General features: G+C 56.8%; 9 protein-coding genes across 9 annotated transcripts; 5 read left to right on the plus strand and 4 right to left on the minus strand.

Annotated features, from left to right (window-relative positions):
• Nucleotides 1-709: 709 nt before the first annotated feature.
• W97_08495 (elongation factor 2) lies at nucleotides 710-3,519 on the plus strand (the record flags this gene model as incomplete). Its single annotated transcript, XM_007786362.1, has 6 exons — nucleotides 710-717; nucleotides 773-788; nucleotides 852-909; nucleotides 966-1,621; nucleotides 1,676-3,442; nucleotides 3,502-3,519. The coding sequence occupies 6 exons, from the start codon at nucleotides 710-712 to the stop codon at nucleotides 3,517-3,519; spliced, it is 2,523 nt and encodes an 840-aa protein (XP_007784552.1).
• A 781-nt stretch (nucleotides 3,520-4,300) lies between these two features.
• Nucleotides 4,301-6,916, plus strand: W97_08496 (uncharacterized protein; the record flags this gene model as incomplete). The annotated part of the gene is made up of 3 exons (XM_007786363.1): nucleotides 4,301-5,222; nucleotides 5,397-6,505; nucleotides 6,587-6,916. The coding sequence occupies 3 exons, from the start codon at nucleotides 4,301-4,303 to the stop codon at nucleotides 6,914-6,916; spliced, it is 2,361 nt and encodes a 786-aa protein (XP_007784553.1).
• Nucleotides 6,917-7,496: 580 nt separating this feature from the next.
• W97_08497 (uncharacterized protein) lies at nucleotides 7,497-9,146 on the minus strand (the record flags this gene model as incomplete). The annotated part of the gene is made up of 4 exons (XM_007786364.1): nucleotides 7,497-8,273; nucleotides 8,359-8,487; nucleotides 8,543-8,624; nucleotides 8,674-9,146. 4 exons carry the CDS (start codon nucleotides 9,144-9,146, stop codon nucleotides 7,497-7,499), a joined length of 1,461 nt encoding a protein of 486 aa, XP_007784554.1.
• Nucleotides 9,147-10,093: 947 nt separating this feature from the next.
• On the plus strand, nucleotides 10,094-10,456 carry W97_08498 (uncharacterized protein; the record flags this gene model as incomplete). Its single annotated transcript, XM_007786365.1, has 1 exon — nucleotides 10,094-10,456. The coding sequence occupies one exon, from the start codon at nucleotides 10,094-10,096 to the stop codon at nucleotides 10,454-10,456; it is 363 nt and encodes a 120-aa protein (XP_007784555.1).
• Nucleotides 10,457-11,344: 888 nt separating this feature from the next.
• W97_08499 (C-22 sterol desaturase) lies at nucleotides 11,345-13,097 on the plus strand (the record flags this gene model as incomplete). Its single annotated transcript, XM_007786366.1, has 4 exons — nucleotides 11,345-11,495; nucleotides 11,551-11,701; nucleotides 11,752-13,003; nucleotides 13,062-13,097. The coding sequence occupies 4 exons, from the start codon at nucleotides 11,345-11,347 to the stop codon at nucleotides 13,095-13,097; spliced, it is 1,590 nt and encodes a 529-aa protein (XP_007784556.1).
• Nucleotides 13,098-13,504: 407 nt separating this feature from the next.
• W97_08500 (uncharacterized protein) lies at nucleotides 13,505-17,319 on the minus strand (the record flags this gene model as incomplete). Its single annotated transcript, XM_007786367.1, has 3 exons — nucleotides 13,505-15,737; nucleotides 15,786-16,810; nucleotides 16,861-17,319. 3 exons carry the CDS (start codon nucleotides 17,317-17,319, stop codon nucleotides 13,505-13,507), a joined length of 3,717 nt encoding a protein of 1,238 aa, XP_007784557.1.
• A 298-nt stretch (nucleotides 17,320-17,617) lies between these two features.
• W97_08501 (uncharacterized protein) lies at nucleotides 17,618-18,559 on the plus strand (the record flags this gene model as incomplete). The annotated part of the gene is made up of 1 exon (XM_007786368.1): nucleotides 17,618-18,559. One exon carries the CDS (start codon nucleotides 17,618-17,620, stop codon nucleotides 18,557-18,559), a length of 942 nt encoding a protein of 313 aa, XP_007784558.1.
• A 250-nt stretch (nucleotides 18,560-18,809) lies between these two features.
• On the minus strand, nucleotides 18,810-19,456 carry W97_08502 (uncharacterized protein; the record flags this gene model as incomplete). Its single annotated transcript, XM_007786369.1, has 2 exons — nucleotides 18,810-19,178; nucleotides 19,256-19,456. The coding sequence occupies 2 exons, from the start codon at nucleotides 19,454-19,456 to the stop codon at nucleotides 18,810-18,812; spliced, it is 570 nt and encodes a 189-aa protein (XP_007784559.1).
• A 766-nt stretch (nucleotides 19,457-20,222) lies between these two features.
• W97_08503 (uncharacterized protein) lies at nucleotides 20,223-23,469 on the minus strand (the record flags this gene model as incomplete). The annotated part of the gene is made up of 5 exons (XM_007786370.1): nucleotides 20,223-21,101; nucleotides 21,155-22,033; nucleotides 22,087-22,548; nucleotides 22,599-22,871; nucleotides 22,930-23,469. 5 exons carry the CDS (start codon nucleotides 23,467-23,469, stop codon nucleotides 20,223-20,225), a joined length of 3,033 nt encoding a protein of 1,010 aa, XP_007784560.1.
• Between the last annotated feature and the right edge of the window lie 1,402 nt (nucleotides 23,470-24,871).

A 24,871-nucleotide genomic window follows, 5' to 3' on the forward strand; every position in this document is an offset into this window, starting at 1 on the left:
TAGGCGATACTGGAATAGTTCGCTTTTCATAGCTGAATTTAGTATCCAATCCGCTTCAAGGACTTCTGACTCATGCGGATTGTGACTAGATTCATTGTAGCCACAGCATCGACCACTCCTATGCTGCATCTCATAGTCTGGATCGTTAACCTCTAGCTCGAAGTTCTCAGAACTTCTTTGCCGCTGGATTCTGTACATAGATGGTGAGGGGCAGAATGACTCTTTCTTGGCTTGATATGACTGCTAGATCTGCCTCGCACAGAGACTGCTAATGAGTCACGGCTCGAGGCAGACTTTCCACCCCATACTCGAGTCAATACCAAGTAACCAAGGCGCCAGCACGCAAGACAGATCTGTATACGCTTCTGTGATGGTGAAGTTCATGTGTCAAGCGGAGGTCGTCCGTGCAGTGGCCGACCGAAATGCATCACGTCCCACGCTAGCCTGAAGCGAGGCGCCCCACCGTCGACTGCTTGAAAATCCAACACCTGCCCTCCACCTCGAGTCTCTCCCCACTACGCTCCAAGGTCAAGACGTACGCCTCGTCTCTCAAGCCAAAGCGACTGACCTTCAAGCGCTCGCCTTCGAAGGCAGAGTATCCTACGTCAAATCGCCTCTCTAGCAGAGCGCCTCACACGAAGCGGGGTACAACGATACCTCGACACATCCAACACATTTTCGCAAAGAGAACAGCAGCAACACCGCAAAGATGGTCAAGTAAGTTACAGAGGCTCGTTCGGCAAAGGAAGCCATGCTAACGTCTAACCAACAGCTTCACCGTCGAAGAGGTATGTCCGCACTATCTGGCAACGAAGACGCTGATGGGAACTGGGGGCTGACTTGCTGGAAAGATCCGGGGCCTCATGGACCAGGCTGCCAATATCCGAAACATGTCGGTTATTGCGCACGGTGAGTGGGCGCGCGGCTCTACAGAAGTCGCATGTGGCTAACTCTGCTACCCACAGTCGACCACGGAAAGTCCACCCTGACCGACTCGCTCGTCCAGCGCGCCGGCATCATCTCATCCGCCAAGGCCGGCGAACAGCGTTTCACCGACACACGCCCGGATGAGCAGGAGCGCGGCGTGACCATTAAGTCTACCGCCATCTCTCTATACGCCAGTCTCACGGATCCCGAGGATATGAAGGATATCCCGCTTAAGGTCGAAAAGAACGATTTCTTGATCAACTTGATCGACTCTCCGGGCCACGTTGACTTCTCTTCCGAAGTCACAGCCGCTCTGCGTGTCACTGACGGTGCCCTCGTCGTCGTTGACACTGTTGAGGGTGTGTGCGTGCAGACCGAGACTGTGCTTCGGCAGGCTCTTGGTGAGCGTATCAAGCCCGTGGTGATCATCAACAAAGTCGACCGTGCCCTTTTGGAACTGCAGGTATCCAAGGAGGATCTGTACCAGAACTTCTCCCGTGTCATCGAGTCAGTCAACGTCGTTATCGCTACCTACTACGACAAGGTCTTGGGTGATGTCCAGGTCTACCCAGACAAGGGCACTATTGCGTTCGGTTCCGGTCTGCACGGATGGGCCTTCACGGTCCGCCAATTCGCCTCTAGGTACGCCAAGAAGTTCGGCGTAGACAAGAACAAGATGATGTCGCGTCTATGGGTAAGATTGACGCTCAGCCCGGCCTGTACCAACTGATACTAACCGCTGGATTAGGGCGACAACTTTTTCAACCCGAAGACCAAGAAGTGGACCAAGACTGCTGAGGGTGGCGGTGAGCGTGCCTTCAACCAGTTCGTTCTTGACCCCATCTTCAGGATATTTGGCGCAGTCATGAACTTCAAGAAGGATGAGATCCCGAAGCTCCTTGAGAAGCTGGAGATCAAGCTTACCAATGACGAGAAGGATCTGGAGGGCAAGCAACTGCTCAAGGCTATCATGAGGAAGTTCCTCCCCGCTGCCGATGCTCTTCTGGAGATGATGATTCTCCATCTCCCTTCCCCTGTCACTGCGCAGAAGTACCGCATGGAGACTCTCTACGAGGGCCCACATGATGATGAGAACGCCATTGGTATCAGGGACTGCGATCCTAAGGGTCCCCTCATGTTGTACGTCTCCAAGATGGTTCCGACTTCCGACAAGGGTCGTTTCTATGCTTTCGGCCGTGTCTTCTCCGGCACTGTCCGATCAGGCCTCAAGGTCCGCATTCAGGGCCCCAACTACACCCCGGGCAAGAAGGAGGATCTGTTCGTCAAGGCTGTCCAGAGGACGATTCTCATGATGGGTCGTTACGTTGAGCCGATTGAGGATGTGCCAGCCGGTAACATTCTTGGTTTGGTCGGTATTGATCAGTTCTTGCTCAAATCTGGTACTCTGACCACGAGCGAGACCGCCCACAATCTCAAGGTCATGAAGTTCTCCGTCTCCCCTGTTGTCCAACGCTCCGTAGAGGTCAAGAATGCCAACGATCTGCCGAAGTTGGTCGAAGGTCTCAAGCGTCTGTCAAAGTCCGATCCTTGCGTGTTGACCTTCATCTCCGACTCTGGCGAGCACGTCGTTGCTGGCGCTGGCGAGCTTCACTTGGAAATCTGCCTGAAGGATCTGGAGGAGGACCACGCTGGTGTACCCCTCCGCTTCTCGGATCCCGTCGTCCAGTACCGTGAGACAGTCGGTGCCAAGTCAAGCATTACCGCGCTGTCGAAGTCACCCAACAAGCACAACCGTCTCTACATGATCGCTGAGCCGCTTGCCGAGGAGGTCTGCAAGGAGATTGAGCAGGGCAAGATTGGGCCGCGCGACGACTTCAAGGTCCGCGCCCGTATCTTGGCCGACGAATACGGCTGGGACGTCACCGATGCGCGGAAGATTTGGTGTTTCGGTCCAGACACCAACGGTGCCAACTTGCTCGTCGATCAGACCAAGGCTGTCCAGTACCTGAACGAAATCAAGGACTCCGTTGTCTCTGGTTTCCAGTGGGCGACCAAGGAGGGCCCAGTTGCTGAGGAGCCCATGAGGGCCATCCGCTTCAACGTCATGGACGTTACCCTTCACGCCGATGCCATCCATCGTGGCGGTGGGCAGATCATCCCAACGTCCCGTCGTGTGCTGTACGCTGCGGCACTGCTTGCCGAGCCGGGTCTTCTCGAGCCCGTCTTCTTGGTCGAGATCCAGGTGCCCGAGCAGGCCATGGGCGGTATCTACGGCGTGCTTACACGACGGAGAGGTCACGTCTTCGAGGAGGCTCAGCGTCCCGGTACCCCTCTGTTCAATATCAAGGCCTACCTCCCCGTCAATGAGTCCTTCGGTTTCAACGCCGATCTTCGCTCAAACACGTCCGGCCAGGCCTTCCCACAGTCAGTGTTCGACCACTGGCAGCTACTACCCGGTGGCTCGCCGCTCGACCCGAGCACCATGCCCGGCAAGGTCGTGCACGACATGCGCAAGAGGAAAGGTATCAAGCCTGAGGTCCCGGGTGTTGAGAATGTAAGTCCTAGACGGTCACACCCTTTCATCCAGTCGCACGACGCTAATCATATCTCTAGTACTATGACAAGCTATAAAAGCATGCTGGCTAGATTCCTAGAGGCATTTTCTATCTGGTACGGATCTGGATTTGGGGGCATAGGCCGGGGCTGCTCGTTGTCTGTAGCTTGACGGGTTACGAATAATGGCAGTATCATGCATGCTATTAGAGCTCGAATGACAATGTGAACGATGAAAGGCAGCAGGATGCTTCGGGCGGGACATGAGATTGTGTATGACCGCGATGCAGCAGTCTCCCTTCTACACTCCTGTTTGCATACCCGCCTGTGCACTCCGGAGTTGGAAGATGGAATTACGTATACACAACCAGTTGCTGCTGCTTCTGACACCTGCCAAAATGAATACCACGAGACCCACAGATCTGCTACTCATCAAGCCCATGAAGCTGAGGTAATTCTGGACGCCAGGTTGCTCTCGCGGCCTCGAAAGGAGCAATCGTAGGTGAGGGCACGTGACTATGACGCCCGCGGTTAGGGCTTGCCTGCGCTGGTTCTCTGATATTTTGTCTTCGCCGTAACGCGCCCGTCGACTTCATAAAAGTCACCGCGACGACACTTCCTACGTTTTCCTCCCCACTCGTCGCCTGCGTCGACTCTACTGGCATACCATCAAGAATATTTGCGCGTCTTCCAATGCTCACACTCGCATCCAGAACCACTCTACCATCTCCTTGATATTAGGACCAAGCCGACTACTCGCTGCGCTACATTGACGGAACACCTCTGAGTAGAACCACCCGACCCTTTGTCGCGAACCGTCTGGAATCACGCAGAACCCTTACGCGTACCACCTCGCGCCATGTTTGTTGACGAAGCAGACGCAGCCGAACTGAAGAGCTGGGTCGTCAAGCGCCTGGAGGACATCTCGGACGCAGACTCCGACGTGCTTGCGGACTACGTGCTCGCGCTCGTCAGGTCTGATGACCCAGACGACCAGGTTAAGAGCAACTGTTTGGAAAATCTCGAGGACTTCCTCAAGGAGCATACCGCGACCTTCGTGGACGATGTCTTCCAAGCCATCCGAACGCGGGCGTATCTACCCGGCTATACTGCGCCTCAACCCGCACGACCTACTGGGCCATCATTCAACCCTCCAGCTGGGCCGGCGGCGGCAACAAACAGGAGACAGGGCCCTCAGACATTCCAGAATGGCACATTTGCGCAAGCGGGCGATCAGTCACGCAAGCGATCATTCAATGACCGTGAAGGGAGCGAACCGCGAGATGGAAGGGACTCACATTATGGGCGTGGTGGAGAGAGGTCGGTACAGAAGATGCGACGAGGCAACAACAGAGGCATCGTGCCTGAAACGCCAAGAGGACCACGGGCGACCCAACCGCAGGGTCAAGTAGGCGGCCTGCTAGGTTTGCCTGGCCTTGGAGGTCCAGCGATGCAACGTGCGCCCGCCATGCCTCAAATGCCTACACCGCCGCCAGGCTTCCCTCCGCTCGACCCGAACAATCCGCTCGCGGCTATTCTAGCCATGCAGGCACTGGGGTTTCCATCTATACCTGGCTTTCCACCTCTACCTACAGCAGGCTCGCCAACGAACACCTTCTCTCAGCCCGGCTCACAAGCGCCTCCGGCACGCGATGCTGCGCCAATGAGGCAACCCGGGAGACGGTGTCAAGACTACGACACCAAAGGCTTCTGCGCGCTCGGCGGCAGCTGCCCCTACGAGCACGGAACAAACCACATCGTGGTCTCCAGCCAGTCCGACGGTACATATATATTTCCGCCCCCTCTCGCGACCGCTCCTTTTCCGCAGTCCCCAAACCTGCAACCTTCCCTTCCACCAAACATCCCACCTCCAAGCCCATTCTCTCTCTATTCCGTCTCAAATCTGCCATCAATTGTACCGCACACCGCCCCCCAAACTAACGAACCGCCCCCAGAGTATGACCCGACAAAGTCGGCGCGCATCATGGACGACGTCCAGAAACCGACAAACGGCTACGCCGAGAGCAACCGAGGAGGCAGCGACCGCGGTCGTGGACAACGAGGGCGAGGCCAACGTGGCGACAGAGCCGGCTTCCAGGGCCGCGGCGGCCGCGCCGCTTTCTCGCAAGCCGGGCCCAACAACGACCGCTCCAACACCTCCATTGTCGTCGAGCAGATTCCGGAAGACAAGTTTGACGAGCAGGCGGTGCGCGACTACTTCTCAGAGTTTGGGAACATCGTGGACGTCAATATGCAGGCTTACAAGCGGCTCGCGGTGGTCAAATATGACGACTACTGGGCGGCGCGGCACGCGTACGAGAGCCCCAAGGTCATCTTCGACAACAGATTCGTAAAGGTGTACTGGTACAAGCCTGACGCCGTGCCGAAACCGCCAGAAAACGGCACCTCTGCCGGCCACGAGGGCAACGTCGCAACGAACCAGGCCGAGAAACAGGACGAGGAGATGATCGACCCGGCCGAGTTCGAGCGGAAGCAGGCAGAGGCGCAGAAGGCCCACGAAGAGAAGATGAAGAAACTAGCAGAGGCAGAAAGCCAGCGGGAAGAGCTGGAGCGGAAACTGAAGAAGCAGGCCGAGGAGCGGAAGAAGCTGCTGGAGCAGCTGGCCGCGAAGCAGGGCGCGAGAGCCACGGCAGCGTCAGCATCACCAGCAGTTGCAGCAGCGAGCCCTGTATCCGCCAAGTTGGAGCCTCCCACGAACGGCACGGCCGAGCCCGCCCCAAAACCCTCGCAGACTGAGGCGCTGAAAGCTAAGCTCGCGGAGCTGGAGGCGGAGGCTCAGGCTATGGGCATCGACCCCGAGGAGCCGTACGCGGGGTATCCCGGCAGAGGCAGGGGGCGGGGCGGGTACAGGGGCCGCGCGGGTTTCGTGCCTCGAGGCCGCGGCTTTGATCCCTATCGCGGCTCGTACCGCGGGCGGGGAAGCTATGCTGGCGGGCCGAGAGGCGGTGCCGTCAAGAGGCTGGACAATCGGCCCAAAAGGGTTGCGGTTGCGGATGTGGAGGTGGGGAGTGAGAGGGATGAGGCGTTGAGGCAGTATCTTTTCGTGAGTTTCATGTCTCGTCCGCCCTTTCTTTGCTTTTGCGCCCAGCGAGTGGAGAGCACGACTGACGGGCGCTGTTGGTAGAACCACTACGACGTCGACTCCATAACCCCCCACCCCGACCACCCCGCCACGCTTGTCGTCGCCTTCAAGGAACGCTATCTCGCCGAGGACTTCGTCACTAATACTACCTCCATCCCTAAGATCGGGAAGCCGGACCTCTCGTGGGTGCCGAATCCGCCTCTTCCGCCTGTCAGCTCTTCGACGCTCAACGCTGCGGCCGCCGCTTTTACGCCACAGTCGAACGACCAGGATGTTGCGATGGGCGAGGGCGCGAATGGGAATCAGGGCGGGGGTGGGGACGTGGATTACGATGTTGCAGATGATGAGGACCGGTGGATGGCGGTGGGGTGATGGGCTCGGATGTTCGTTCCGGAGGACCAGGAGTGGGATGGTCCTGTTAGGGGCCAGAGTGGTCTACGTGGGAAGGAGGGAAATTTATGTAGCATTTGAGGACCTGGTGGGTGTATTGTATAGTGTAAAACCAAGCGGGGCGCTTTTGAGCCTCTCGTCATTCTTGTGGACAGCAGGAACGCCGTCGAATCACAAGCGTGGGTGGTGAAGGGTAGAGTGAGAGTATATTCTCCATCGAACAAGCGCGAACCAAACATGCTCATTGCGCTCGAAGCAGCTTCTGACCAGTTCTCAACTGCACCTTGCTGGCTCTTGAGCGTGCGCACTGGAGCTGATTAAGCCGTGATGACCACAGATGAGCTGTGCTCATATGCCTCGTCCGCTCGACGGTGCTAGTTGGAGCCCTCTCTCCTAAGTCAGCCACCTAGAGCCCCTCTTCGCAGCGGCTCAGTTCTGCCCTCAGGCGCAATCTGCACCACTGCCTTCACAGCTTCGCTCTCTAACCCCTGCCGAGGGCTGATTTCTTGCTTCCCCACGCTCCATCTGCTTTCCAGCCTTCACAGCTATCTTTGAAGTCGTTTCACCTCGACCGCTTCGGCCTCTCCACCTCAACTTCAACCTCGACCTCCTCCTCCTCCGCGGTGAAGTAACTCTCTACCGTCCGCTTCTCGCCCCGCGCCCGCGCCGCATCTAGCATGAACCGCACCGTGCCAATCTGGCCACGCCCGCCTATCGCTAGCACGGCCGCCGCAGGCGACGTGTCCGCGGTCCCGTTCGTCGTCTCTTTCGCGCCGTTCCTAGCCACGCCATTCGTCTCCTTCGCGCTCGCCGACTTCGTTTTCTCTTTCGCGGTGGCGGGAGCGGTGGCGGACTGCGTGTAGCGCGGATAGTCGTTCGTGGCAGCTTCCTGGTTCAGCGTAATGCGGATGTTGATGAAGGAGTCGAGGGGCCAGGACGGGCCTGCGAGCGTGGAAGGCTTGTGGTGCGTGTACAAATCCAGCAAATCGAGCAGCGTCTCCATCACTTCTGCGCGCGTCGTTCCCCACCGCCGGTACTTGATCCCGCGCTCCCCTGTCCCCGTCCCGAGGCGCGTTAGATCGGCGTCACACAGACGCGCTGCTAGCTCCACACTCGCGATTGCCACGGTGGCGGTGGTTTGCTTTAAGGGCGCGAAGGTGCGGTACAGGTCCAGGGACATGTTGTAGGCCGTCTTGCCGACGGTGGAGCGGGGGTAGTTGAGGGATTTGCAGAGCTTGAGGACGAGGCGTTGGGGGTGCCGGCTCCGGAAGTCGAAACCGGCGGCTTCGAGCATGAGGCGCTCGTAGCCGATTAGGGTCTTGGAGCCGGGGTCGAAGAACTAGAGTTAGGGTCAGTTTTGGTTCGAGTGAGAGTGGAGGTGGGTTTTGGCCCAAGAAGAGAGAAAGGGGGGAGAAGGCACGCACGGGGTCATCAGGCGTTAAGTGCTCGGCGGGCGCGAGTTTGAGGTTCCAGGATGCGCAGAGAATCTCGCGGGACTTTTTGAGGGTGTCTTCGATCTTGCAGGCCATGAAGAGGGCGGCGGCTGCGGCGTGCTGGTGGGGGATGTCAGCTATTGAGTTGGGCACCTGCTCCTGAGAGATCCCTTACGATGTTGTCATACTCATTGTCGGAGTGGACCAGGCGGAACTTGTGGTAGTAGACAACTGCCGTGTTGTATGTCCGTACAGGCCTACTGAAGTTAGGCACTAATTCTTCTCCACTTCCTGGGGCCTTCATACAACTGCATAGCCCTCCGTATATTATCGATCCACGTGACGCCTTGTAACCGTATGCTGTCTTCCTTTGCCTCGTTCATCCCAATAGCATTCAGGCATCTTTCCAACTTCTGCTGAAACACATACGGCTTCGCTACTTCAATAAACGATGGGTGAGGACCCGGGGTGGCACTCTCCGCAGGGGTGGGCGGCGCGGGCGCCATTTCGGGCTCGCCGTTCGTGCTGGTGTTTGCGGACAGCGATAAAGACCCGGAACCCAGAGAGTTCGCGACTGTGTCCTTGAGGATTTCTTCTAGTGAAAACACCTTTTTGCGTGGTCCGACTTCGATCAGGTTTGGATTCTCGATGGTATCAGTCTTGCGATCCCTGCTTCGAGATGGAGGTGCTGGCGGCGCCGAAGAAGCTCCGACATCTTGACCGTCAGGTCTGTCGACGACGGAGTCTCTCTTTCTCTTCTTGTTCTTTCGTTTTGCCATCCCTATAGCGATGGCTGTCGAGCGAAGTGCTAATTTAACTGGTTTGGAGACGGCTTTGTGGGTACAGAGACTCAAGATAACAGCGCGATTCCAAAAGGTCTACAGCATCTGAGCAAAGTTAGTTGAGCCTAGACCTTTGATATAGGAAAAGGGTGCTGTCTGCACAATTTCCGTATGGTGAGGTGAATATGCTGCACCGGTGTTGTTGTATGAAGCTACCCAGCCGTGTGGTTGTCGCCTGGTTGCAGCTTTTGTGCATGGACTGGTTGATTGATAGGTGAAGACTGTTAATTACAGATGACAGATGGGGAAATTCACTCTTCGATCTCACGCTTCACTTGTCACTTCGCGGATCTAATCAAATCATCTCTCTCAGATTGGGAATATGCATTTCGTGGTGCATCCTGTTTCTTCATCCACACTGCTCGAGCAGGTCAGGCATACAGCAAGAGCTCTCTTTCTCTGCAAACATTCCCTTCCATGACAAGTGTGCCCATTTCCCTCTCGTATCATCGGAAATCTTACAGTCGGCGGATACGCTGACTGGTCCCTTCACTATTGATTCTGCCAGCCCCTGAACTGCCTTCTGTGCGTTCATGGGAACAGCCAAAGCACATTCATATCCCTAATAAAGGCCTGATTAAACCTCGTTCGCATCTCAAGCATGTTCTAGAAATCACCAGCCGTGAGACATGCATGGAAGCAATTCAGGAGCTCTCAGATATAGGACATCGTGCGCCCGCTTGCATGGTTGGCAAAGTACCACATCTGCTTGCCCTCCACTCGCATGACCGTTAGCAATCCTCCCACCAGCTTCCGCTCAGACGATATATTCCCCTGCCATCGTTGCTTTTTAAGGCGCGTGATCTCCTACAACCTGCTCTCCGCCTCCCTCGCGGCACTGAACCCCCTCCAGAAAAGTCAGAGCCGATCCAGAACGTGCGAACATGGCCAGACAACGGCGGCCCCCCAGCCCAACGCGCTACTGCACTTGCCGCGAGCCCGACGACCACACGCCGATGATCGCCTGCGACGGCGGCTGCGACGACTGGTACCACACGCGCTGCGTCGGTCTGGAAGCAGAAGACTTCCAGCGCATCAGGGAGTACATCTGCCCGAAGTGCGAAACGGAGACGAAGAAGACGACGTGGCTGCCACGGTGCCGGAGGGAGGGGTGTAAGCGGGCGAGGGAGCCTGGGAAGGGGAGGTTGTTTCCGAAGTACTGTTTTGGGTGCGCGAATGAGGTGGTTGAGCGGGGGAAGGAGGAGTATGTGAGGGCGGTTTGGGAGAGGGGGTTGTATTGGGTGTAGGATGGGTGGATTGGGGAGGAGGTTGGAGCTGAGGAAGGGGGCGGAAAGAAGGCTGCGTGTATTGCGCCTGGAAAGGAAGATGGTAGGAGATGGATGGATTGTGACATTGTATACATCTTGAGTAGAAACACGTTTGAACAGACCGCTGTGACGCTCTTATTAAAGATGCGATGGTATACGTCTAGACAAATTGTTTGTTTCCGGTACCAAAAGGTGCGCGACTCGAAAGGCAACTGCGATGAACGGAAAGATGAAAGAGAGAAATGGTAAATGGAGACTCCTGGACGGAGGTTGTTCGAATAGCTTTTAGACATCCAAAATGTCCCTTTAGGCCCCCACTAGCAGTGCCCGACGTTGCGGCTCATGCCAGCTGACACGAACCGGCACGCTTCCTTCCACCACGGGCCGTCTTACTCACTCAAACTCCTCCCTCTTCTCTCGTTTGCGCTCACAATACTCACACCGGCGCTATGCTTCTTGGACACGCAACTGCGAAGCCGTGGAGGATGAAGCTGCTCAGGCCCCGATCTCTCCGCGACGTCGGTCCGGAAGGAGCTTAGATCCGATGGCGGAGGCAGGGGCAGGACCAGGGGCAGGGGCAGAAGGCGGTGAGCGGCACATCACCTTCCCGAAAGTCGTGATGTTGAGGAGGAAAAGGCACACGGCGATTTGCCCTCCACCTCGCCGTTCGCGTGTCCAATTGCTGTCGCTACAGGACCGACGCTGCGTGCAGTCTATTCTTGCCCTCGTTCGTGCTTTCCTGCACCCTCGTTGCCCGCTATCGTAATCACTGGCGCTTTACTATACTTTCAGGACCCTGTCAACAACAAGTCGCAAAGTATTTCAGACGATAGGAACAGCGATTCAATCGCATAACACACCACCACCATGGCTGTCAACGCCAGCTTTACCTCGCCGCGGGCAGATGCGAGCTACGTTACGCCCTACGAAGGTGGAATTGTTGGCGCTGTCATTGACGCCACGAACGGGTGGACCATCGTTCTTACGCTGCTGTGTCTGGCCGTCGGATACGATCAATGTGAGTCGCGACCGTTTGCTAGTGCAAGAGACCGAAGCGTTAAACCATTGCGTAGTCAAGTATATCTGGAACAAAGGATCCATCGTCGGCCCGGCCTGGAAGATACCCTTCATCGGCCCCTTCCTCGAATCCGTAAACCCCAAGTTTGAGAAGTATCATGAGAAATGGATGAGTGGGCCTCTAAGCTGTGTATCCGTGTTTCACAAGTAGGAGATCAGGTCCGCGGTGCTATCTTCGCATGCTGATGCTGCGCCAGGTTCGTTGTCATTGCCTCGACTCGCGACATGTCGCGCAAAATCTTCAACTCGCCCAGCTTCGTCAAGCCCTGCGTCGTAGACGTCGCGCACAAACTCCTGCGGCCCACCAACTGGGTCTTTCTGGACGGCAAGGAGCATGTCGACTACCGCAAAGGTCTTAATGGCCTCTTCACGCGCCAGGCCTTGGAGCTGTACCTACCGGGTCAGGAGGAGACCTACAACAGATATTTCATGCATTGGCTTGACATATCCCAGAAGCAGAACAACGGCAAGCCCGTACCCTTCATGACGCACTTTCGCGAGCTCATGTGCGCCGTCTCCTGCCGCACATTCGTCGGCCATTACATGCCCGACGCAACCGTCAAGAAGATCGCTGACGACTACTACCTGATTACCGCCGCGCTAGAACTCGTCAACTTCCCCGTCATCCTCCCATTCACCAAGACCTATTACGGCAAGAAGGCCGCAGACGTAGTCCTAAAAGAGTTCGCCAAATGCGCCGCAAAGTCCAAGGCGCGCATGGCCGCCGGGGGCTCCATCACCTGCATCCTGGACGGCTGGGTCAAGCACATGCTGGACTCCGAAGACTACCGGCAGAAGGTCGCCTCAGGCGCCGAAACCAACCCCTCCGAGAAGCCCTCGATGCTCATCCGCACGTTTACCGACTTCGAGATCTCGCAGACGCTCTTCACCTTCCTGTTCGCCTCGCAAGACGCCTCCAGCAGCGCCTGCACCTGGCTCTTCCAGCTGATGGCCGATCGTCCCGACGACCTAGATCGGATGCGCGAGGAGAACCTCCGCGTGCGCAACGGCGACAGGAACGCACCTCTCTCCATGGACCTCCTCGAGAGCCTCACCTTCACGCGCGCCGTCGTGAAAGAAACGCTCCGCTATCGCCCGCCCGTGCTAATGGTCCCCTACGTCGCGAAAAAGCCCTTCCCGATCACGGACACCTACACCGTCCCAAAGGGCTCCATGGTAATCCCGACCACCTACCCGGCACTGCACGACCCGGAGGCGTACCCCAACCCGGACTCCTTCGAGCCGGAGCGCTGGATCAGCGGGACGGCGGAGAACCACCCGAAGAACTGGCTCGTGTTCGGCACGGGCCCGCATTACTGCTTGGGACAGACGTATGCGCAGCTTAATTTGGCGGCGATGATTGGCATGGCCAGCTTGAAGCTGGATTGGAAGCATGAGGTTACGGAGTTGAGCGAGAAGATCAAGGTGTTTGCTACCATCTTCCCGCAGGTAAGTTTGAGTATCCCATGTATGCTTTTCGTGTTGGTCACTGACGAGTGATGCGCAGGACGATTGCCTCCTTACGTTTTCGGAGAGGTCGTAGGTGCCCTGAAGAGAGGTGAAGGCGCTTGTTGATGTCTCGTACATGGATGAGCTCGTAGTGCAGATGCCGATGTTCTGCTTTGACATCCTAGACCGACAGTGTAAATAGGGTGAGGGATTATATGCCGTTCGCGATATCCCTTCGGTGGCACGAAAGATCTTAATCGCTAGCTTAGAGCAATAATTTCAATACGAGACGACGCTACCAAACTACCTGAGCGAACAAAAGAAACCCATCAATGTACATACACTCATGCAGCCCATACTCGTGACCAGCGTACACAGTCGTCCACGCCACGCAGCAACGCAAAAGAACTTTAGTCCACCGCAAACGCCGTCGCTTTTATTGATCCCCATCCCCCAGCTTGTCCAACAGCAACCAACCCCACGCCAGCGAGCATTACCCCCTCACGCGACCACAGCCTCTCGCCCCCTCCGTGCGAGATAATAGGCAATAAGATTCAACCGCCCCTGCCCTACTCCGCCTTCTCCTTCTCCCTCCCCTCCCACACCGAGCGCCCGCCAGAACTCCTTCCCCACCTCTTCGCCGTTGCTGTTGCTGTCGCCATTGCTCTTCCGGTTCAAGCGGCAGCAATCATGCAGCTCGACGCACAGCTCCAGCGCCGCCCTGCGGACATCCGGCGCCGCGTCGCCGAGGAAGCGTGCCGCCGTGCGCGCGAGTCGCGTGAGGCGTGCAGGCGGCAGGACTGCAGCCGAGGACGTTGAGGTGGTGCGAGATTTCTGCAGAAGCGCGCTCAGTGCGCCAAGCGCTGCTGCAGCTGTCGTGCTGCTCGCCCCCACCGCCGTGTTATCCGTCGCGCTGCCCAGGGAAGCCAGGGACGAGGAGGACGAGCTGGGCCGGCCAGAAGACGAGGAAGAGGGCAGCGAGTCGAGCAGCTCGAGCACCGCGTCTATGCAGTCGCTCGCGCGGCCGTGCTTGATGATCTCGTCGGCTGTCTTTTCCAGCTCCGCGGCCATGTGCGACGTCGAGTCGCAGGCGCCTTTTGCGGCGACGACGGCGCAGAGGGCGCGCGGGTAGTAGGGGGTGGATTCCTTAGGGTGAAGCGCCAGCATCGCGCGGACGGTCGCCAGCACCTGCGCCTTGAGGTTCAGCGCTTTGGACGCGGTGCTGCTGGGTTTGGAAGTGGGGCCGGTGTTGGTGGTAGGAGCCTCGAGATACTCGAGCAGTGCAAGCAGCAGCTCGCCGAACTTCTGGTTGCTGTCGCCCCAGATGTCGGCGTTGTTCCTTACGAGGTCTTGCAGGCGGCGGAAGCCGTGCGCGTCGAGAGAGCGGCTCTTGATGCGCTCGATGCCGCTGGTGAGGAGGCGGCGGGCGCGAAGCACTTCGGCGCGGTCGTGGGTGACCTCGCCGTTGGTAGTGGGAGCGGCCTTGCGCGGACTTCTGGCAGGCTCGGAGGTCGTGGAGTGAGTAGCAGCGGTGTCGGCGCTGCCGCTGCTCTGGCGGCGCTCGACGTTGCGTTCGTTAAGGGGGAGTTCTTCGAGGACAGACTTCCCGGGTTCGGTTTCTGTAGCGAGCGTTTCGGGCTCGTCGGCTGTGAAGGGGTCTTCGTAGACCTGGACTTCATCGTTCTCGAGAGCGACGGCGCTGTCCACGGATCTGAGGAGGGGGCTGCGGCTGTACACCACACCATTCATTGGGCCTTCATCCTCGTTATGAACAGGCAGGGGCGAGCGGCGCGGCGTCGCTTTGGCCGGGCTCACCCGTGGTGAACGTGCTCGGTCAGGCATCACCATGGACGGGATTACCATTGAGAAGGTCTCTCCATCCACCATGCTGGGTATGCCGCTGTCTACTGACATGGTCTTGTCGATGCCTGGTCTCCGCACTCGGAACGGCTCCTCCTGGGCTGCTGTCTTGCCAAACGGCATGACCATCGTCAGGTCCTCGTACTTGGACGGACTTGAATCCGGACTGGCAAGACTTGAAGGTCCGGCGGCAGGAACGCTCGCCGTCTTCTGGTGGGATGATTGCCCGAGCCGTGACTTGCTTCTTACAGTGTGTAAGGATGGGCTCTGAGGGCGTCCTGGAGGAGCTCCTGCACTGCTTTGCGAGGCTACAGACTTCTTGCCAGTGGTCTTATCCGGTGAGTTGGCAGGGCTGAGCGTAGGTGTTACTGGCTTTGCGATTCCTGTCCTCCTACTCATATTCCTACTTGCGTACGGGTCAGCAGTTGCTGGCCGTGGGAGCTCAGGCCGCTTCGGTCGCCGCACAGGCGCCGCCATCAAGGAGCCGGATGGAGCCGAGGATGCCTGTGCCACGGCGGATCGAGCCGCTGCCGCCGTTAAGGATGTCATCGATGAGGCCCCACGTTGTGACAACGAGAGGGCGGAGGGAGCTCGTGCGGGCGTCGGCTTAACAGGTGAGAAGGTAGATTGCGCCGAGTTCGGCCGTTCCGGAAGACGTTTGGCTGCTTGCTGCGTGGCAGCTTCTTTTCTCTGTGCTTCTCGCTTCTGCGCTGCGATCTTCTCTCGAAGTTCCGCTCGACTACTACCAGTACCCACTGACTTTCCAAGCGTCCCCGCACCAGATGATGACTGCGAGGAGGCCAGAGAAGCATGGGGATTGCCGGGGTCCTTCTCCAGTAGTTGCTTAGATTTGGGGTCCAAAGTGTCCATAATCCTGTAACGAAGTAAGCAGATGTGGCTGATAGACCATCACTGGACTTACGCATGGGCTCTCTCCGGCCATAATCGCACAAAGACCCAGTAAGCGCTCCGTGTGCCTTCCCTGACCTTTGGATTCGCGTCTGCAAGACCTTTCTTGAGGCACTGCTCTGCTACATCCACACCTCCGGAATGCTCAATAAGAGCTTTGTGGCCCGCATGTTTGTTGAGCAAAGTCTTAAGCCAGCCGGAAGCGAACGTCCGAGGTTGTACGTTCTTATCCTGTGTAGCGAACGAAACATGCTGCAGGAGCCTAAGGCTGTACGATACGCTGGAGAAGATGGCATCAACAGTCGCATTGCCGTTTTGCGCGGCAATGTTCTTCGTCGCCGCGCACACTTTAATGAAGTTTTGAAGAAAGATCTCGGCCATTGGGTCGAGTGCTGAGCCCATCGTCCTTGCAAGCTCCTGGACCAGCAGGCACCCGTTTGAAGAGAATGTTGTTCGCAGTGAATTAGCGGCCTTGAGGATGCCCTCCTGCATACTCTTGATACCGGCTGCGAACGCTGTGCGGAACTCCTCTGGCGCATTGCCTTTCGTCAGCCGATGTAGCTGGGTGATAGCTTTATCCCTTTTCAGCCAATTGTGCTCTTCCTCTCTACCCTCGAAGTGAGGCAGCATGGTCCTGAAGATGTCTTCAAGCTCCCTCTGTGTATGAACATACAAGGGATCCACGGGAACCTCTTCGGCAGGCGGTGGTCTCTCCGACAGTATGCTATCGCCAAAGCCATGGTCCGGACGAACGTGTTCGGGTGCCATACTGGACACTGAGATGGTGGAGGCTTTCAGGTCTACCTCTGCGTGACCTGGAAGGCCTAGTTGAGAGACAATGTGCGTGGTTATGGAACTCCGGACGTTGTGTCTTGTCATCTGCTTCTTGAGATCTGTTTTCGCGTGGTCAGGCGCGTTGCAGAAGAGATCGACCACAGCGCTTTTAGCGGCTTCTCGGACGTTCCCGTCGGCATCTTCAAGGTTTGCCACAAGAAGAGGTACGAAGCTTTTGAAAGGCATTCCGTCGCTTTCGTGCACCTAATAGAGGTCAGAATGGAAGCTGAGACACAGCTGGTGGAACAACGTACCTTCACCACCAAGCGCATTCCCATCTCTTTTGCCCTCGCATTCGTTCCGATGAGGGCGCCTTCGCGTATGATACGCTCCACCTCAGCATGGCAGATCGGCCACAAGTCCGCGAGCGACTGAGACGCCGCATTGCGGTGGCTTTCCCGCGCGTCACCCAGGCGATCTAGGAGTATCGGGAAGAGCTTGCTGCCCTGCGCTACAATGATCCCAGTCTGGTCCTGAAGATGCAATCGCTTGACAAAGTGTCCAAGTGTCGAGAACCCACTGGATACGAGCGAGGAAGACGTCTGGGCGGCGAGTGCATACTTGATGCATTCGAGAATCGGTGCCTGGGCGCCCTCAGGGACCCTGAGGTGCTTGATGCTGGACTTGAGGTTGTTGAATTGCGTCAATTTCGCGTCGACGGCGACGGACGATTTCTTGAGCGTCGCTAGAAGGCTGGCGGCCTGGTCCTCCATGTTTGTCTCGACTGGTTGGTGCATTGGTGGAAGAGATATCTGAAGTTGGCCGTCCTATCGTCAACAAACAGGCCCGCGGATTGTTTTGGCGGCGCGACAGCAGCTGACGGGCGGCGGCGGCGGCGGTTTCTCGGCATTCGGCGCTTGGCCGTATCGATAATGCCGTTCCTTACAGCTCACCCCTGCTCGGCCCTGTCATCATACCCAGTCGAGCCAGTCCTTGCTTCACTCTGTTACAACCCTTGGAAGAGCTCCCTCTCTACCTACATAACCACACTGTACTGCAACCGCCGCTCCAATGCCACCCACCCCGCCCTACTTCCAGCTGCCCATGACTCCCGCCGTCCCCAAACCCTCCTCCGCCTCGCACCCCACCCCCAACACCACCACCACAGCCGACCAACGCCCCCTGCCCCAACCAGCCCGCAAACCCCTCCTCCGGCTCCAACTCCACGACCTCTCCTCCCCCGGCGCCGCCTCCTTCCTCTCCCTGCTCGCCCTCCCCTCCTGCCTCGACGAATGCATCGCCGGCGTCCTGCAGCACCTCTACAGCACCTCCACCTCCACGACGCCCGCCTCCCACATCCCGCCCACGCGCTCCGTGTCGCTGGTCCTGCGCTCCATGCCCGGCGTCGCCTTCACGCGCTCGCTGGACCTCGACGCCGACCACAAGGAGATCCACCTCAGCACCGACTACGTCTCCCACATCCCCGAGTCGCGGCGGCGCGACGAGCTGCTCGGCGTGCTGCGCCACGAGATGGTGCACTGCTGGCAGTGGAACGCGTGCGGCAGTGCTCCCGGCGGCTTGGTGGAGGGCATCGCGGACTGGGTGCGCCTGCGCAGCGGGTTTGTGCCGCCGCATTGGAAGCGCGAGGCCGATGGGGATTGGGACGCCGGGTATCAGCATACGGGCTACTTTCTCGAGTATCTGGAGGAGAGGTTTGGGGAGGGGACTGTTAGGGGGATTAATGAGGGGTTGAGGGAGGGGAAGTATGAGGAGGAGGCGTTTTGGGGGCGGAGGTTTGGGTGTGGGGTCAAGGAACTGTGGGCGGAGTATGGGAAGTCGCTGAAGAGGAGGGAAGACAAGGAGGGTGGAGAGGAAAAGGAAGGCGGACAGGACAAGGAGGGCGGGAATGAGAAGGACGAATACACGAAGGGGAAGGGTGAAGAGAAGGAGGGGACGAAGAAGGAAGATCGGGCGACGCAAGAGGCGGAAAAGCAAGATGAAAGTTCCCAGTGACTGGTTCGAGAGCGCTTGCAATGCGTGCTGACCACAGCTGCTGTTACCCTCACTAGATCTCCTCTCCGATCCTGTTGCTGTACATTTTTTCCGTCAAGATACCCAGCTCCGTTTGATAGCATAGTATATACAAGACAGCATTCTCCTGTAACATATCAGGCCAGACTCCTTCAGGTCTTCACCCCATGAGCAGCATATAGCACGACCTCCCCAGGCCCTCATCCAGGCCCTCCTCCCCCTCCCTCACCTGTCACACCGGCGCCTCCCCCCCCTTATGTCCCCTCGGCCCCTCCCTACTCTCCTCCCCGCCCCTCTTATTCCAGTCCAGCCAACTGCCCCTATACTCCCCGACCTTCTGATACCCATGCTGCAGCGCCAACTGGGCGGCAGCGCTGCTCCGCACGCCCGCCTTGCAGTAAAACACGAGCGTCTTCTGCGGCGGCGGCTTGATGAAGCCGAAGCGGTCCTGGAACTCGTCGGGGGCCAGGAAGAGCGCGTCCGGCTGCGAGGAGATGGGGACGTTGAGCGCCGTCGGGATGTAGCCGGCCTCGTACTCGGAGGGCTCGCGCACGTCGATTAGCACCGTGTCGTCGGAGGGGGACTCGACTATTGCTTTGACCTGGGCGTGGGTGTTAGTGGGCGTGGGAGGGGGGTGCTGGGTGGTTCTTGCGCAGGATGAGGGGCGGGGAGTGATACCTGCTCGTAGTTGTACACCTTGGAGTTTGACGGTGGCGCTGAGTGCCATCGTATTTGCTGGAATTGCGCCGCAGGGGCTGGCGATAGCTGTGCGCGGAGACCATGGTGCGACGAGGTCTGAGGACTGCAGAATGGTTTGCGGACGATTGCTGAAGCGGATGACCGTATAGAGAGGCGGACAAATGCTCGTCTCGAGGCCATTGTGGGTTCGCAAGCCGCTGTTAGAGACTTGGAAGCTTGCTGATCACTGTGGCAGATCTGAAAATGCCAATAGACCGTAGTGTGCTTTGCTGAGGTTTGCGACGCTGACACGACAGCTCTTAAGCTTCCCCAGATTCCCGAATTCGGCGAAGACGTCAGTGTGAGATGCGTTGTCACGTGTCCGATGCCCAGAACGAGAGAATCAAGTTACTGGACTCTTGCTCGCCTTGATGTTCGCAAGAGGCAGCAGTCGGAAGAGCTGCTTTAGCCTTGCTGCGTCTCGAAATTGATCTATCGAATCAAGTTATTGTGAATGCTGAAGACAGGGTCGTCTGCAATGCTTTCTCTATATACGCTGCTAACGGTACATTGACTTCATAAGGAACGTCGACCAAGGCCGTGTCCTTTTGTTGTTTTGAGGTAATAAGTTCCCATTCGTCGAAAGACATGCAGATGTATGCAAACGTATGCAGATAAGAGCTCCGATAGCAGATCGCACTGAACTGTAGGATATGCGCCATAAATAGCAGACCAAGTAACAAAACCTGGATACTTCCAATGAAAAGCAAATTGGTATATCTCTTTTACCTGCGCCAGTACAAGCAGTGAAGAATCAAACGCCTGTCGCACACTGAGGAAAGCAAGCACTGACACGCAAGCCGGTCGTACGTTCAAGCTTTTTTGATTCGCCAGATAAACATGTAGGGGTATTGCTCTCAGATCATGATGACGACGACACAGATAATTGAACATTGGTATCAGGTATCTAACGAGGAGGCCCAATCGGGGCCGGGTATCCAGAAGCAGAATGAGAAGTGCTCGGTCGTCCGCTGTCCACGGATCCGCGCGGATCGTATCGTGGGGTTATATCCCCCGACATGGTTGCAGTATGATTGCCAAAGAAGAATTTACTTTGATGGGAGTGGGAGGATCCTGGCATCGGCCAGGTGTTGCTGTGGTTGGAGTTGTGGGGAGCGTGGTTGGAGACGTGGTTGCCGTTGTGCTCTTCGTCTGCCAGGTTGATGCCGCTGTCGTTCCATGGGTTGCGGTAACTGCCTTGAGACTCAAGGCTGACAAGGGATGCTTTGGAGGCGTTGCTGGAGGCATGCTTGAAGAGAGAACCAGGGGAGTTCGAGCCGTTCTTGCGCCGTTCGAGCATGGACGTGAAGGATGACATGCTGCCGGGCTTGCGTAAACGGTCCAGGAAACCCGAGCGTTCAGGTGCATCATCGCCGAAGTGCGAGCGAGTCGGCGAGTCGGCGGCTTCAACCGGTGGTTCTGCTCGTTGGAGTAACTTCGACTCGAAGAACGGCAGTGTGTCCTCGAACGAGTCCGACTTTGGACGCGGGATAGCACCCTTCACAGTTGATGCATCGAGTCCGTGGGTAACGAGCCGAGAAACAAAGTAGTCGATCGCGTCCTTCAATCCACCGGCATTGTTTCGAGTGTAGCTCAACACAAGACTTTCCGGCTCCTCTTCGCCGTTCTCTGCCGGTTGTTGCTGGGCTGGGCTAAGATGGATGTCGACTACGTACTGTGACTTCATCTTCTCAACAACATCTTGTTGAAACTCTGCAGACCTAATGTAGGCTCGAAGCTCGGGAGAAGCTTGGAAAGTAAGCTCGTGAGTCTCTGGAACCATGCCCTATGCGTGTTGTCAGTCGTCGATTCCTGTACTACAAGGTAATGTATATATACCAAGAACTCATCAACCGCCTGCGGTACCTGCCACTCAGGGCCAGAAACGGTGACAATGTCGCTTGCTTGTTCAGTGCTCGGGAAATGTACTTTGCAGTTCCACTTCTTTTCCAGCTCCTCGATCTCCGACATGCGCGCAATGAGCTCACGGTGATAGAGGCGATTGATGACGACATGCTCAGACACGAACTCTTTGTCCGCCTTCTCGACCATGTCCATGATCTCCTGCTTGACCAGGTCCAGGTTTCCCGCATTGCGAGCAGGTGTGCGGCAGATGACATTGTCGACCTTGATGTCCTCTTCTTCCTTGTTGAGATTCCCTCGGTCCATAGCATTGGAGAATTTGACGAAGACGGAGTACTTCTTCATGATCCGCTGGATGTGCTGGCCACCGATGCCAATGATGCGCTTGTGATACTGGTCTGGAACGTGGAACGAGATGGATGCAGGCATCTCTTGTTCGACAAGATCCAGGCCCATCTTTGTCGCCTCGTACTGAGCACCTCGTACGTCAATGTAGAAGTTGTACTCGTTGAAACCGTCAAACACGATCTGAACGTTGCTGTGGCTCATGATTTTGTTAATTTTGCCATTCTTCTTGCCGCTGACGAACTCCTTGTGCTCGTTGGCGAGTTCAACCTTGATTCTCATCGTGTACTGCGACTTCTTGACAAACGGGATGTTGTTGATCACCATCATGGCAGCCTTGACAGAGTCATCGGATCCATAGATGTGGAAGTTGAGCTTTTCAAAGCTGATCTCGGCGCCCGAGTTGATGCAGATGTCTGCCAGCATGGCCCTGACATCGCTAGCTGTGGGAGGACGCTGGCTTGGATCCGGATGCGTGATGAACCAGGAAGCACTGTAGAACTGGCCGGCCTGACTAGGGTAAGCCTTGGTGAGACAAAAGACAAGGGCGGGGAGCGACTTACCAGAGCCATGAGTTCCCGAATGGTCCTTTCAACGCTGAGGACGTCTGTACCCTGAACTCGGACTAGGCCCTGCTGCATGCCAAGAGGAGGGAGGAGAATGTACGATCCGTTATTCTCTATGATCTTCCGCACCTTATCTAGACGCTCAAGGAGAATGCTATCGATCTTGGTGTTTGTTACCACGACGTTCTTCATGTACGATTTGCCGGACACGACAAGGTCATGCAGCCTGTGCTTCGCCTTCAGGATGTCTTCTTGTCGCTCTCCAGTGATGATGATTTGATCGTCCCCTCTACGAGTAGCTCCAGGCGGCGTGTAGCCATAAAGTCGGGGGAACGGCGGCGGGAAGTAGATCGCAGTGTTGGTGGCGGACTCGATAAGCTTGATGTTCTTGCGCGCTCGACCGCAGATCATGAAATGTAATGTAAGCTCGAGCTTCATAATATCAACGTGGCGGTTGAGCTGCACTAAAGTGTCAGTAAGGTTTCGGCATGACGGCGAGCGATACATACAATCTGATCAATCATTATCAATATCCGAGTCTTCGCGTGTTCTGCACTCTCCATGTCGCCATATATGAGGCACCGTAACCGCTGGTCTAGGTTGGTATCGAAGGTCCCATTGAAGCTGGCCGTTTCGATGTCAACCTGCTTGGGCTGCAGTAGGAAGATATCCGCCTTGGTCAACTTTGCCACTTCATCTAGGTGGTTCAGCACGACGGACTTGACGCCATTCTGAGCTGCATCGATGACCAGACCGTAATCGATATCAACTGTGGCACACCGCTAGATATCGAGATAGTTAGCATTGCACTCTCGCACGCTCCAGTGTGGTCAGTCTTACCAATGAAATGGGGGTCTCGTTTAGGATGCGCGCTCGAATTTGCTTCACGAGGTCCACCTCGCCAGACAGGCAGACGTTGGTGACCAGCGCATTCAGCGGACCGCGCTGCAAACCGGGAATTGGCTGGGGCTCGGACGAGATGACGTTGGCGTGCATTCTTCCATCGCTGTTCTCACTAATCTGTCGGCACAGTGCCTTGAGATTCTCGATGTTTTGAACGTGTACTGGGAGCTTGTGGTTTGGAGTACCCTCTTCCGTCCCCTCCGGATGGGTCCAGCGGGCAAACCCGCCCGGACTCGCGTATATTATGTCCTCCATCTCAGGGCCGGCGAGGTTGGACGAGAAAGGCACATTAAACGAGAGGTTGACTGGCGTCCCGGGTGGAGGCGCGGGTGAAGAAGCGTTCGCGCCCACTGGGCGTTTGACGGGTGTCTGCGCCGGCATCTCGTTGTGGGATCTCGACATGCCGAAGCCCATTGAAGGCGTCATTTTCTCCATGCCATGCCGGGCGTAGCCGGTGAAGTTCGATATCTTGTGCATCGTGGTGGTTTCGCCCTGTGTTGACGGGGCGTTGAGGGCGTGATGGGGCAGACGAGCGGTTTGGCGGACGGGGCTGAGGTTCAAGATGTGCGGATGGGAGTTCCCGAAGAGATGACGGCCAGACGGATTTTCCACACCCGCCAAGACGGATCGCCTGCACAATATTTACCGGGCAAGGTCGAGCTTCGAGTCTCAAGGGAAGATTATGATATGGAACAAAGGTGCTGCTGGAGGGTGGGCGAGGGCCGGTCAGGCGTGAAGAGGGTTCCAGATACTTCCCGAGTCCCGCTCTACCTGCGCCGTGACCGCACAAACTGGACTCGGCTCAAGCTGGGAACCGGCACACGCTTTCTCGATGCTATTCACACGAGCGCCGCCACAAGACGGGATGATGCAAGGCACGAAGTTTAACTGGTGAAGGGGAGGGGTAGAGACGTCGCTAAAGCCAGGTGTACCGGACAGCCTCCGGTTCGATGATGCTGCAGCACTGCTTTGAATTCGCGGATTTGCCGTCTATCAACGCTCGTGTGCAAGGGGACGGGCCATGCCGGCGTGATCTTGCCATTGTGAAGACATGGAAGATCACTTCTAGGTCTGTGCAGTGAGTGATGAACGGCTCAAAAGCAGGTTTAAGCTTGGGGCTTTCCATCTTCATGCAAGCCCGTGGATGAGAACCAAGGACGTCTTATCCGCAACCGATCACGTGCCGCATCAAGATTACAGTATCATGACACTGTTATCCTATCGTGCAAGTAGGAGAAGATGAGGCGGTAATATTCCATTGGCGTTCAGCCGTCAGCAACTGCGTCAATAGGCACGACCCAACTGGACTCTGCATCCTCGCAGGACGCTAGGCATACTCAAAACCCACGACGACCTTCAGGCGGCATGAAGCTACTCGAAAAGGAAACGCCTTAGAAGAGTGGTTGACATTGTTAGCTGTGTGTTTAGAGAGACATACAAAGCGCTCCCAAATGTCCTCGGAAGCATTTTTATTTTGTAGAAGATCCACTCATGAAGTGAACCATTCACGAAACCGTTACATCCCTATATGCTTCGCACCACAGGTCCTACAAGCCTACCGTTAGAGCGCCCTGATTCTACTAGGTCCTTTGGTTGATACTCTGATGGCTCTTTCCTCCTTCACTCTGTGAAATGCGTGCTTAGTCTCGCCGAACTTCACCTTTCACTTATTAAGCTCTTCACTTCCACCTTCCTCGACTTGAGCAGATTCATGTTAACGAACGATTCCGATACGCTTAGCTCCTACTATGGTTAGTAGTTGACCGTTTCGAGCACGCCCCTGCGAATCAAGACCTGGCTTTCGGCGCGCTCAAGGCTGGCTGGACGAACATGCTCCTAGGCTCGAGTGCATGGGCGCCCCTCCGAATGAGTGGTTCTG

This window comes from Coniosporium apollinis (assembly GCF_000281105.1).
Source record: "Coniosporium apollinis CBS 100218 chromosome Unknown supercont1.56, whole genome shotgun sequence".
NCBI classification, from domain to species: Eukaryota; Fungi; Ascomycota; class Dothideomycetes; genus Coniosporium; species Coniosporium apollinis.